The sequence below is a fragment of the Globicephala melas genome, chromosome 12 (genome assembly GCF_963455315.2).
Source record: "Globicephala melas chromosome 12, mGloMel1.2, whole genome shotgun sequence".
NCBI lineage: Eukaryota > Metazoa > Chordata > Mammalia > Artiodactyla > Delphinidae > Globicephala > Globicephala melas.
The window spans coordinates 52,204,041-52,217,715 of record NC_083325.1 but is presented as its reverse complement, the minus strand read 5'-3'; the positions used below and the strand labels follow the sequence as shown (position 1 = coordinate 52,217,715).

The 13,675-nt window shown below is 37.3% G+C and overlaps 1 protein-coding gene across 1 annotated transcript; it reads left to right on the top strand.

The window, feature by feature from the left end:
- Positions 1–2,761: 2,761 nt before the first annotated feature.
- On the top strand, positions 2,762–6,997 carry SOCS5 (suppressor of cytokine signaling 5). The gene has a single exon (XM_030857761.2). The coding sequence runs from the start codon at positions 2,762–2,764 to the stop codon at positions 4,370–4,372; it is 1,611 nt and encodes a 536-aa protein (XP_030713621.1). The 3' UTR covers positions 4,373–6,997.
- Positions 6,998–13,675: the final 6,678 nt, after the last annotated feature.

Genomic DNA, 13,675 nt, shown 5'->3' with positions numbered 1-13,675 from the left:
CCTGCGCACCACAACTACTGAAGCCCGCATGCCTAGAGCCCGTGCTCCGCAACAAGAGAAGCCACCACAATGAGAAGCCCGCGCACCGCAATGAAGAGTAACCCCCGCTCGCCACAACTAGAGAAAGCCTGCACGCAGAAACAAAGACCCAACGCAGCCAAAAGTAAATAAATAAATAAATCTATTATTTTAAAAAAATTCAGAGAACAAGAAAATGGTCTTGGAAATTAAAACTGTGATAGGAAGAATTGTAACTGCAAGAGAACTGTTAGAAAGTAATACCAAAGAAATCTACCAATAGAAAATGAAAAGAAATGCAATCCTGAAGATATATGATAATCAAAAGATGAATGAATCTAAGTGGTCGAGTGTCTAATGAAAAGGATTTGTCAGGAGGGAGGGAGGGAAGGTGGGGGAATAAAAAGACACTGAAAGGGCCTGGCACAACGAGTGTAGAAAAGGCCCCACACTAAGGAGAAAAAGAAGAGGTACAATTTTTCACGAAATAAAAACAGGTCACATACAGAAGACTGGGAATTGGTGTGATATTAGACTTTTCAACAGCCATGTTGAAGCCACTAGCCAACAGTAGAATAATACCCTCAAAGTTTGGGGGGTAAGTTATTTCCATCACCCAATAGAATATTATCAACCAATAGCAATATGAACATGTTATCTAGAAACAATGAGGAAAATAGCAGCAAGAAACAGCTAACAGAATTCAAAGTAATTTTCCTTGATTCCCTGGGAGTGGGAATCAGGAATGGAGAGGATGTTGCAGGCAATGCTCTTTTTTGTTATAAGCCTCGTAGTAGTATTTGACCTTTGGAACTACAAATGTATGAATTAGGTAAAAATAAAAAGCAACTCAAAGAAATGAGAAGGAAGCCAGGCTAGAAGGGACCAGGGTATCAGAAGAGTAGATCTACAAATTTTGGAGTCAACAGGAATGTAGCAGGAATTAGTCCTAAAAATAACAGGGCTATGAGTGAAATCTTAATATAAAAAAACAGTAAGTGATAACAACAGGCATGTTAAGTTCAAATGGTGTAAGCCTCAAAAAAGGCTTACAAAAAAATTTTTTTGCAAGGAGGAAGAGACAGAATGTTCTGACAGAGTTTAATAAGATTTAACAGTTCCATCTAACAGATTTTATTAGAATATATACCACTTAACAGTATGCTTTTAGTAAAGAAGAATCTGAAAGTACAATTTATGATTTTATAGACATAAATTCTCTATGTTGGCATTGTCACTAGTCCAAGAGCACTGTTAGTCCAAGAGCCCTTTATGTAAGAAACTAAAGGGAAGATATGTAACTCATCTTAAGAAAGTTTATTCTTTATTTTTCTTGATCCTACTCAGCTTCTTGAAAAATACAGGTATTTCTGACAAAGAGGATTAGTCAGTTATGGAAGGATCAGCTGTAATGACTCTCACCACTATAAGAAACAACTCAGATAGTTTTCCGATACTGATTTTAAACTGTGCAGAATAGTACCTAGTGACATAGTAATAGAAAAAGAACACTTTTTAAAAACTTCTGGCTGTCATGTTGTGACAAAACTAGTTGAATTTTAAGTTTAGGCTTTTCCATTTCATCTAATGTTGACTTTTAGGTTACTGAATGAGACAGTGTGCCTATAAATGCTGTAGTCTTAAAATAACTCACTTATAAAGTGCCATAAACTGCTTTAGATTTTTTTTTTTTTTTTTTTTGCAGTACGCGGGCCTCTCACTGCTGTGGCCTCTCCCGTTGCGGAGCACAGGCTCCGGACGCGCAGGCTCAGCGGCCATGGCTCACGGGCCCAGGCGCTCCGCGGCATGTGGGATCTTCCCGGACCGGGGCACAAACCCGTGTCCCCTGCATCGGCAGGTGGACTCCCAACCAATGCGCCACCAGGGAAGCCCTAGATTTTTTTTAAAGGAGTAAGAATAAAGATGCCAAATTGCATATTTTTTGTTTTTTATTTACTAAAGTATCATAACTTTTTTTCTATTACTGTTATTTTCAAGCTCTTCCAGGGTTAAGAATTGGGAAGCTTAAAGACATCTTCCATTTAAACCTAAATTTTATTTTATTTTCTCCTATTTTCCATTATACTTAAACTGCTTCTTCAAAATCATGGATAAAATTTGTTATGTCATAGGGCGAGGAGGGCAGATATGGAATTTTTACAGGTGATTGACCTGTAAGGCTTAGACTGCCAGATGAGTAGAGCGGCAGTTAGTTGGTAAGTGAAATTGGTAAGATTACTACTTAAAGGTTTTTGAACTAATGCATTACAGAAATGTGGCCCTGATTATCACTTTTGAGAAGTTGAATGCCGATACCTTTCAACAATACAGAACATACTTTCCCTTTGTAATATTTGAGGCAGTACCTAAATTATTCAAAGAAAGGAGACAGAAATCAATGTCATAATGAAATTAGGTCGATGCATAGGAAAAAAACAACCAGAGTTTAAGGGTTTGTTTCCTTTCCCCCAAGTTCTGAGTATTCTATCTGAAAGGACGTGGATAGCGAGGACTAGCTTGAATGATAGTGCCACAGAAGGGCCTGCTGGCCTTACAGCTGCCAGACACTGTAAGAGCCTCATCACCTTAGCAGGGCAATGTAAGCTGAATTTCTGACCAGAACCCCTGAAATTTCCAATCAGAAGAAGGGGGGTGGGTACTTACTGCCTTTTCTGTTTTCACACACAACTTTGATTAACTTATTTTCTCCTTTTCCTGTTTTTGTCTTTAGGTCTTATAATCAATGGATAAAGTGGGGAAAATGTGGAATAACTTCAAATACAGGTGTCAGAATCTCTTCAGTCATGAGGGAGGAAGCCGTAGTGAAAATGTGGATATGAACTCCAACAGATGTTTGTCTGTCAAAGACAAAAACATCAGTATAGGAGACTCAGCTCCTCAGCAACAAAGCAGTCCCTTAAGAGAAAATGTTGCCTTACAACTGGGGTTAAGCCCTTCAAAGAATTCTTCAAGGAGAAACCGAAACTGTGCCACTGAAATTCCTCAGATTGTTGAAATAAGCATTGAAAAGGATAATGACTCATGTGTCACCCCAGGAACAAGACTTGCAAGAAGAGATTCCTACTCTCGACATGCTCCTTGGGGTGGGAAGAAGAAACATTCCTGTTCTACAAAGACACAGAGTTCACTAGATACCGATAAAAAGTTTGGTAGAACTCGAAGTGGACTTCAAAGGAGAGAGAGGCGATATGGTGTAAGCTCTGTGCACGACATGGACAGCGTTTCCAGCAGAGCCGTAGGAAGTCGCTCTCTGAGACAGAGGTTGCAGGATACTGTGGGCTTGTGTTTTCCCATGAGAACTTACAACAAGCAGTCAAAGCCCCTCTTTTCTAATAAAAGAAAAATACACCTTTCTGAGTTAATGCTTGAGAAATGCCCTTTTCCTGCTGGCTCGGATTTGGCCCAAAAATGGCATTTGATTAAACAGCATACAGCCCCTGTGAGCCCACATTCTACATTTTTTGATACATTTGATCCATCCTTGGTTTCTACAGAAGATGAAGAAGATAGGCTTCGAGAGAGAAGGCGGCTTAGTATTGAAGAAGGGGTTGACCCCCCTCCCAACGCACAAATACATACGTTTGAAGCCACTGCACAGGTTAACCCGTTATATAAACTGGGACCAAAGTTAGCTCCTGGAATGACTGAAATAAATGGGGACAATTCTGCAATTCCACAAGCTAATTGTGACTCTGAAGAGGACACAACCACGCTGTGTTTGCAGTCACGGAGGCAGAAGCAACGTCAGGTATCTGGAGACAGCCATGCCCACGTTAGCAGACAGGGAGCTTGGAAAGTCCATACACAGATTGATTACATACACTGCCTCGTGCCGGATTTGCTTCAGATCACAGGTAATCCCTGTTACTGGGGAGTGATGGACCGTTACGAAGCAGAAGCCCTTCTGGAAGGGAAACCTGAAGGTACATTTTTGCTCAGGGACTCTGCACAGGAGGACTACCTCTTCTCTGTGAGCTTCCGTCGCTACAACAGATCCCTGCATGCCCGAATTGAACAGTGGAATCACAACTTTAGTTTTGATGCTCACGACCCGTGTGTGTTTCACTCCTCCACTGTAACAGGACTTTTGGAACATTACAAAGACCCCAGTTCTTGCATGTTTTTTGAACCATTGCTTACGATATCACTAAATAGGACTTTCCCTTTTAGCCTGCAGTACATCTGCCGTGCAGTCATCTGCAGATGCACTACGTATGATGGAATTGATGGGCTCCCTTTACCGTCAATGTTACAGGATTTTTTAAAAGAGTATCATTATAAACAAAAAGTTAGAGTTCGCTGGCTAGAACGAGAACCAGTCAAGGCAAAGTAAACCCTCCTGTCCCCAAAGGGCATTAACTAGATCTGCTTTTATGTGCATCGGGCAGTACACCTCTAGCAAGCACACATATCAGTGTTAGGTTTTTTTCAGTACAGTATGTAAGCTTAGTGTTAGTATTTGTCAGGTGCAATCTGCTGTTACTTACTCAGATAAACGTGGTGCCTATTGAGACAACAGAGGATACAGCTACAGGTGTTCGGTAAGGCTACAAAAACATTCTGCCGATTTAGCTGACAGTTTGGTTTTTAATGGCTGTAGTTAACTGAGTGAAGCAACTCTGGGGCATTTGCTATGAAGAATTCTATTTCTTACTGAAGAACAAATTATTAATATTGGATGAGTATTTCAACAGTGTGACTAATGTTTGAAATTATTATTTTTTCTAAGAATTTTTCTATAACCTTCCAAAAGTAGTGATGTTTGTAGTTACTATAAATCAAGCTTTGGAAGTCCAAAAAATAAAGACTGCCTTCCTTTTAGAAAAAAATGCAATTTTCTGGCCACAAGGGCATAGTGCAGTGCAGTTCACTTAAGTGTTGATATAGTTTATAGTCAGTCTCCTTTTCTCTTCTGCAAAAGGTACTGTTAAGTAAACCAGTTTTCTAAGTAGTAGTTCTTAAAATTTCAGACTTATGAAAAGTTGGTAGTAGAATTTTATTTAGAATTTTATTTAAGGCCTTAAGTATTCATTTTTTAATGAGTGCTTTAACATAACACATTGGGAATAGCTGCTGCAAAGCAGGCCTGCGTGTGATTTTTTTAAGGTGACATGTGCAGTCAAATCGCTGATTCATTAAAGTTGGATCTTTTTCTATGCCCGTGATGAGTTTGTGAACCATGAAGAAAATGAGACTAAAAGATACCCAAACAAGTCAGATAATACTACAGTGGTTGCTGATTGTTGAGATTATTGTTAAACTGTAATTCATAATTTAGATGGCAGTATTTATCTCTTTGTTGTAAACTCTCATAGCTGAATTGCTTAAGTACAAGTTATAGAATTTCAGTGCACTTAATTTTTAATGGAAAAATCTTAAACCTAAATTGCTGATTTAAAAGGTACTGTACAACCATTGTATCTGTAAATAACTTTACTTAGCACCTTTTTGTCACTTAGAATAGTATGCAATACTACTTGAGTGAGCTATTTTGGAAGTAATACCAAGTTCTAGTGTTTGCTTCTTAGTATTGGACTGAATTTACAGTTCCGTCCTGGACATTTTGCACTAAAGTAGTCGAATCCATTCTTCTGTCTTTTTGTTAACGTGCTCTGTACCACTGGTGAGTGCTCCTTAGTTTCCTTACCTGCTGCTACAGAAAGTTCTTTTACATCCCAATGGCTATCACCAAGGCCACAAAAAAGAAAAGCTATATTTGTATGCAACACTAACCCTTTGACTGCTAATGTATGTTTCTGCTTGCTGTGCCTTGTTACGGCTGCTTTTTTGTGCTAATAAAGTACGTTTGGTGTTCTCCTTGTATATCTGCTGTTTTATACATTTGCAACAATTTCTCTTGTAAATGGAATGGTTTGGGGTTTTTAAATAAGCATTACCTGACAACCTACTATAGTTAATGCAGAATTACTGAACAGTCTAATATTGACTTATTCCAACTAAGCTAACTCTAAATTTAATTCTATACATCTTTCCAATCATAATCACATATACTGTGGAACAGTATCTATAGTTACTGCAAATTACTGTATAGTTTAGATTATAACAGAAAATGAACAGAGAAATACTGGCTAAACCTATTGATTTCTCTGCTTATAAGTGAAAGATTGAAACTATCGATGACATGTTATAATAAATGAATATCTATAGCCTCCCACTGCATCAGAAACAAGTTAAACGAAGTCTTGTAAACTAATAATACATCAGCACCATTTATTGGTTTGGGGACCATTTTAATTAACAACAAATGCCCAAAATGTAGAACTTTAACCAAAGACTTGTCCATTTTAAAGCAAAATGGGGATTGAAGGGACTTACAATTCCTGTTGTTTCTAATAGAAGTCCCTGAAGAACATATACCAAAGTGTTTGAGAACTTCATCCAAACCTACTTTAAAGCATTATGTGCAATTAAGTTGTTATGACATAATTACAGTGCATAATTGTTGGGTCCGTTTTCTTGAGCTTATAATGTACCTGGAAAATAAACCTCTTGGGGAAAAAAAGTTCATACTGATTATTGGAGAAAGACTATATATGCAAGCAAGATCTTATTTTAAAGAGGTAACTTGAAACTCCAAGAAAGCACTTGATGTTTTGTATGCTTGTAGCAAATTGATGTTTTAATTGTAGTTTTATAGAAAGTATTAATGCTTTTATGTATTTCAGAAATTTCATATGTTAAATGGAAATTGTTTTAAATGTGTAAATATTTGAGTTTATGTAAGCATGTATGTTACTGTGCTAAAAGTCACTTATGTTTCGGTTTGTGTGTAATATTAATATGCAACTTTTGGTTTAAAATTTTTTCTTAAACAATTAGTGGCTTACATTTTAAAAAAGAAAAATCACCAGCATGAAACTGCACCTAAGTCTATATTCACTGTGTCTTTTTCTGAATCCCGTTGTAGCCTGTCAACTAAATTTGTGTTTTCATGGTCTTTTTGAAGTGCGTTTTAATGAGAACTAGGAAATTCTTTAGAAGTTTAGACATTTCATAGTGAAGTAATTATAATTTAACCCGAGGAAAGATTGCTCTGATTCATATCCACTCTCATTCTTACGTTCACTTATTCATTCATTCACACTCCCTATATACATATGCATATATATACATATATATATTTATGCTGTTATTAATTTCAACATTAATATTGCCATCTGATTCAAAATCATGTAAAGGCCTTATTCTATATATACATATATATATATATATATATATATATATATATATATATACTATCCTTGTACCATTCATACTTGATTATCTGCACCTGAAGTTTAGTCTTACAACTATAATCTTGTTTGTAATACCGTCACCTTAAAAAGAGAAAGCATTCATTAGTATTTTCTTTACTGGCTAAACACAGTAAAAAAAATTCTGAAGAAACAGCTTGGTTTAAATATAGTTACTAAGAGTCATAATTAAATTTATACTTTTTAGACAAAAATTGAGCCCAAGTAATCATACTCCACAAACTGATCTGTGTTCCTATGGTCCATGAGAAGGTTTATATAAGATTTATAGTGGCTTGAACTATAAAAATTGATACTTGAATTCTAAGCTTCATTTTGACAAAATTCAAAGTTTATGAACATTTTTATTTGACATTTTGACCTGGTTGCTATTCATTTTCCATCCTAAGCTTCCTTTGCTCCATGGCACTAAATACAAGTTTGGTAAGTTTTATTGAGATTGATGTTAGATCCCTTATTTTTGTAGCAAAGAAAGTTCTAAAGTTCCTTTTTGGTAGAGGCAAAGAGTCTAGAGTGAGTCAGAACTCTCCTAGGAAAGATGCAGAGCCTATATCTATCTCTGGGAGTGTGTTACCACCACAGATCACACCAGTTCCTTCATTTATTCTGTACCGCAACACATAACAGTTTTACCTAGATGAAATTAGGTAAACATGCACACTAAAGGTGAGAAACGTTTCCAAAGGGGGCAGTGCTGCTTGGTGCATAAAAACTACATATCTATGAGGCTCAGGTTTTGTTTCATATTTTTGCAACAGCCAATAGAGAACACAGTCTTTTATAATGTGGTATATTTCTAAGGAGATTTGGGGTGGGATTTCTGTGGGAGGTGGTTGGTTGTTGTTTTGGAGGGTGGGGCATGGAGGGATTGTCCTTTCAAAGTAGGGATCAGTTGGAACAACTGTTTCCATGCCCAGGAAGCGTGATTGAATATAGACTCAGCCATTCATTCAACAAATATTCATTGAAGACCCATGTGCCAGTCACCATTTTAGGTGATGGGTATATATTGGGTATATATTAGGTGATGGGTATATATTAGGTGGGTATATGTTAGGTGATGGGTATATATTGGGTTACAAGACAAAGTTACAGGGTCACCGGAGAACACTGACCTTGAGTGATGAGAAGATGATCACCAAGATCAAAGAAAAGAGTATTTTAATGAAAGAAACAAAACTAAAGATCTCAAAGCAGGAGTGAGCTTTTATACTGAAAGAGAGAATGCCAGTAAGACAAGTCCAGTGAGTGTGGTGAGGAATGGTGGGTGATAAGTTTGTAGAGATTGGCAAGGGCCTGATCACTTGGGACTATGGGCCCAAAGTAAGGAATCTAAATTTTATTCTGAGTCTGATGGTAAGCAAGGGAGTGACATGGTCTGCTTTATATCCCTTTAATAGATGGAGAACAAGCTATAGTGGGGCAAAATTAAGGTGACTGTTACGGTTTCCTAAGTGCAAGATGGTGACAACCTGGACTGGAGTGGTAGTCATAGGGAGGCGTTTTTTGGTGGAAAAACCTGACAGGATTTGGTGATGGGTTAGATGTGAAGAAGAAAGAAGAAATCAAAGATGAGTCCAATTTTGAGCAAAGGATGGTGATGCTGAGATTTCAGAACAACAGTGGAAGAGCAAATTGGAGGGTTGAAATCAAATCTTGCCTTGGATATGTTGAGATTTGAGATTCCTATTATCTCAATGGAGACAGACATTGGGTAGACAGATGTATGAATGTAGAGTTAAGGGAAAAAAGTAAAATACGGGGAGTTGCTATATGGATAATATTTAAAACTATAGGACAGGATGGTGACAGCTAGGGATTTTGCAGGGGGTTAAGTATTTCTTCGGGGGAAGTAATTATGGCGGCATTTATCTTAGTTTGTCGATTCAAGATTCTGTATCATTGAAAGCCATCTACTTTCAATAGAGGACTTGCCATTCAAAAAGTTTTAAAATACTGGAATCATAAGCCTTGCACTCAGTTTTAAAACTTCATCCATGTCAAATTGGTTGTCATGTTTTCTATGTCAAGTTGGCTTGTGTATCTTTTTTAGTACAAATTTTTATATGAGAAATGCAAGTTTATTATGGAATACTTAGAAAATACTGAAGATTATAAAGAAGCAGGACCATGGAAAAGTCCATATTATCATTTTCTCTACCATCACCAATCCCGACCCTGACCCTCTCAACTCCCATTTTGTAATCTTCCAGAGGTAACTGCTATTAACATTTATTATATTCCCTTCCACTATTTTTAATGCATTTCTAACAATTAGAAGATGAAAGCTTATGCAATATGGATACAGATAGATGACAACATACCAAGGGAGGAAGAGAGTTATAGGCCTTGAATCACTTGTAGAGAGTATACTCAGATGTGCTCCAAATTTACTTTTTACCTGATTCAGTGTGGACCTAGGTTTCTTGAGACTTTGAAGACAGGTCACTGAATGGATAGAGTAACGGACACTGCTAAGGCCCAGTCACTGAAGGTTTCTTGAAATAAAATTTCAGTAGAAGATGAGAACCCTCATCTCATAGAACTTTTAAACTAATGGGGACAGAGGCAAATATATAAATGTGTAATGACGAGAATATATGAAAATAAGCAAAAAGTAATTGAGCAAAAACTGGTTGCGTGCTTGATAAGGAAAAACACAAAAGTGACCCACGTGGAGGCCCGGTGATTCGGTGCCTTAGATTTGTTTCATCACAAGAACGTTTAAGAAATTGACTTAGTGGATGATGGAGCAGTCAGGTGTGGAAGTGTAGCGGTAAGTAACAACTGATGAGGGCAGGGTGTGGTAGAAGAATTTGTTGAGTGTAGCATTTGAGTATATTAGACTGAAGAGTCTGAATTTATCTAGGTTCATAAGCAAGGTAGAATTAGAAATTCTGCCAGCAGCTGTAAAATGGATTATGACCAGGAGAGACTGGAGAAAGGACGCCCTGTGAAATTTGCCTGGGTCAGATTGATAGCACTGGAATTAAGCTGAGGAGCACATCAGAAAGAAACCACACAAGGGGAAAAAAAAATAGCACCAAAAATTTGGGGTAAGGAAAACAAGCAGTTTGCTTGCCTAGAAGATTGTTAGTTAACTATGTCATAATTTCTCCAAATTCAAGCAAATAATAAGAAAGCCAAGCTAGTATCTCCCATTTAATATGAATATGTATCCTCTCTATTTTTAAATAAAACTAAATATGTGTAGTATATTTTTGAAAGGCACATTTTTAATGCAAAAAAGTAATATTTAAATAAGGAAAACTTCATCACTCTTAGCTATACTTACATAGAGAAATTAGGAAAACTATGTCAAATCTGAACATCAAAACTTTTTTTCAACCTGACAAAAATGCTGAGAACAGGTGGCAAAATAAGATTTAAGAGGGTGTTACTGAATTTAACCCCCCAAATGCTATTGTGATTGATGTATTTTTTTCTCATTCTTAATTTGAGTGAGTGAAGCCTGCACTGAGTTTTTACTTAGTAGTCAGTCTTACATTTAGAAATGTATAGTATTACTGCCTGATATTTCTTCCTCTAAGTATTTACTAAGCATCCCTCTATAACTGGAAACCCAAGATTTTAGATTTTAGGAAACCCAAGATTTTTTTAAACTTAATATAACTTTATCATTACACTGAATGGTGTAATACTTTCTCATCTGTCTTAAAATACAATTATGCACTTAATCCTACTTTTTTTGCTTCTATTTTTAAGATGAATTATTTTAAATTTATAGTGATTTTTGTAAACATTTTAATATATTTTTAAAAATTGAAGTGGAATAATTTAAAGCTTTTGTCATCTAATTTTATAAATATTTTTTAGGTATCCTTGGGTGTAATACAGGCAGTATGGAATTTTAATGACATTATAGGAATAGAGAAAAATTTTGGTATACAGTAGTAGTTACAATACTGTGAATGATAAAATCTGTAAATTATATTTTTAAAATACTGTCTTTTAGCAATTTTTATCCAAATAATAACAGGATTAGAAAACTAAAATTAATTTCTAAAATTTGGCTATGCTAAGTTTCTCATCTTTCAAGTAGATGATCTTAGAGGCAGTACAGTTTATTGGTGAAGTGAACAAAATAAACGTTAAGGGCCTACATTTGATCTATGAATTCTGCCAGAGGCCGAGTGATGTACCTAAAATAATCCTAGAGGGAAAGCTGCCAGAATAGCTTCCTGGCCCAGCAAACCAACCATATATAACCTGATGCAGCAGACGGATTATTATGTAATACATAAGATTTACCTGAGCTGCTGTGTTCTAATCCTCTACTTGTCTTTGATACGTGACTTAGAGGTGTTAAGTACTTGTCCAAGGTCACAGGAAGAGTGAATGTTGGAGCTAGGTTTTAAACACGGGTTGAGGCCAGAACCTAAGCTCTTATCAATGATACTTTAATTTTTGGATCCTAATTTTCTTAGCCAAGTTCATATCTCTTCCAATGCTCTGTCCCTTACTTTCACCTCAAGGGGACAATAGATTTTCAACAACTGATAAAAATAGATTCTAAACCGTTGATAAAAGTGTTGAAACAACAGGCCTCTAGAGTTTCCTTAATTCATATTCTCCAGTTCATTATCTAGGGAGTCACCCACATATTTCTCCAACTTTTTCTAGCACTGCTTTTCCCCTTGCTCACTTCTCTGCTGTCATGCTGGCCTTCATATGATGGCTCCAGCACTCCAGTATCGTTCCCACCTCAGAGCTTTTGCACCTGTTGCTCCCTCCTGAAATTCTCAACCTTTCCTCTCTTCCACGTAGCAAGATAGGTTCTTTTCATTCTTTATCTCTTAAGCTTAAATGTCACCTCCTCAGAGAAACCTGATTATGCCATTTATAGGAGATCTCCCCCATATTATTCTCTGTCTCTGCCCTGCTTTTGTTTTCTTCATAGATTTTATTACAAAAACCTTGCAAATATGTTATTCATTTGGGTTTGGGTTTTGACTTTACCTCTTGAGAAACTCAGAAAAGAGACCACCTCTACCTTGTTTGCTATTTTATCCTCAGTGCCTAGCAGAGTACTAACCCAGGGTAGATTATTAATATTTGTTAAGTGAGTGAATGAATTAATCATCCTCTTGTATATATTTATCCACTTTACTGACAGATATATCATGAAAACCTTATTGCATGTCCTCCTAAAATCTAGATTTCTAAGAGGGAAGTTTATAGTGATACAAAGCTTACCTCAGGAAACAAGAGAAATCTCAAACAAGAGAAATCCCATAGCCACCTCTAAACACACCCTTTGACATGGCCCTGCCTACCAGAGGGACAAGACCCAGCTCCACCCAGCAGTGGGCAGGTGCCAGTTGCTCCCACCAGGAAGCCTGCACAAGCCCCTGGACCAACCTCACCTACCAGGGGGACAGACAGCAGAAATGAGAGGAGCTACAATCCAGTAGCCTGAGGAATGGAGGCCACAAACACAGAAAGTTAGACAAAATGAGACGGCAGAAAAATGATATGTTCCAGACGAAGGAACAAGATGAAACTCCAGAAGAATAACTAAGTGAAGTGGAGATAGGCAATCTTCCTGAAAAAGAATTCAGAGTAATGATAGTAAAGATGATCCAAGATCTTGGAAAAAGAATGGAGGCACAAACCAAGATGATACATGACATGTTTAACAAAGAGCTAGAAGATTTAAAGAACAACAGAGATGAATTATACAATTGAAATAAAAAAATGCACTAGAAGGAGTCAATAGCAGGATAAATGGGGCAGAAGAATGAATAAGTGAGCTGGAAGACAGACTGGTGGCAATCACTGCTACAGAATAGAATAAAAAAGAATGAAAAGACATGAGGACAGGGACTTCCCTCATGGCTCAGTGGTTAAGAATCTGCCTGCCATTGCAGGGGACACAGGTTCTATCCCTGGTCTGGGAAGGTCCCACATGCTGTGGAGCAACTAAGCCGGTGCACCACAGCTCCTGATCCTGCACTCTAGAGCCCACGAGCCACAACTACTGAGTCCACAACTACTGAAGCCTGCATGCCTAGAGCCCTTGCTTTGCAACGAGAAGCCACTGCAATGAGAAGCCAGCACACCGCAATGTAGAGTAGCCGCTTCTCACTGCAACTAGAGAAAGCCTGCACGCAGCAATGAAGACCCAATGCAGCCAAAAATAAATTAAATTTAAAAAAAAAAAGAAATGAAGACAGCCTCATAGACCTCTTAGACAACATTAAATGCACCAACATTTGCATTCTAGGGGTCCCAGAAGGAGATGAGAGAGAGAAAGGGCCTGAGAAGATATTTGAAGAGATAATAGCTGAAAACTTCCCTAACATGAGAAAGGAAACACTCAAGTCCAGGAAGCACAGAGA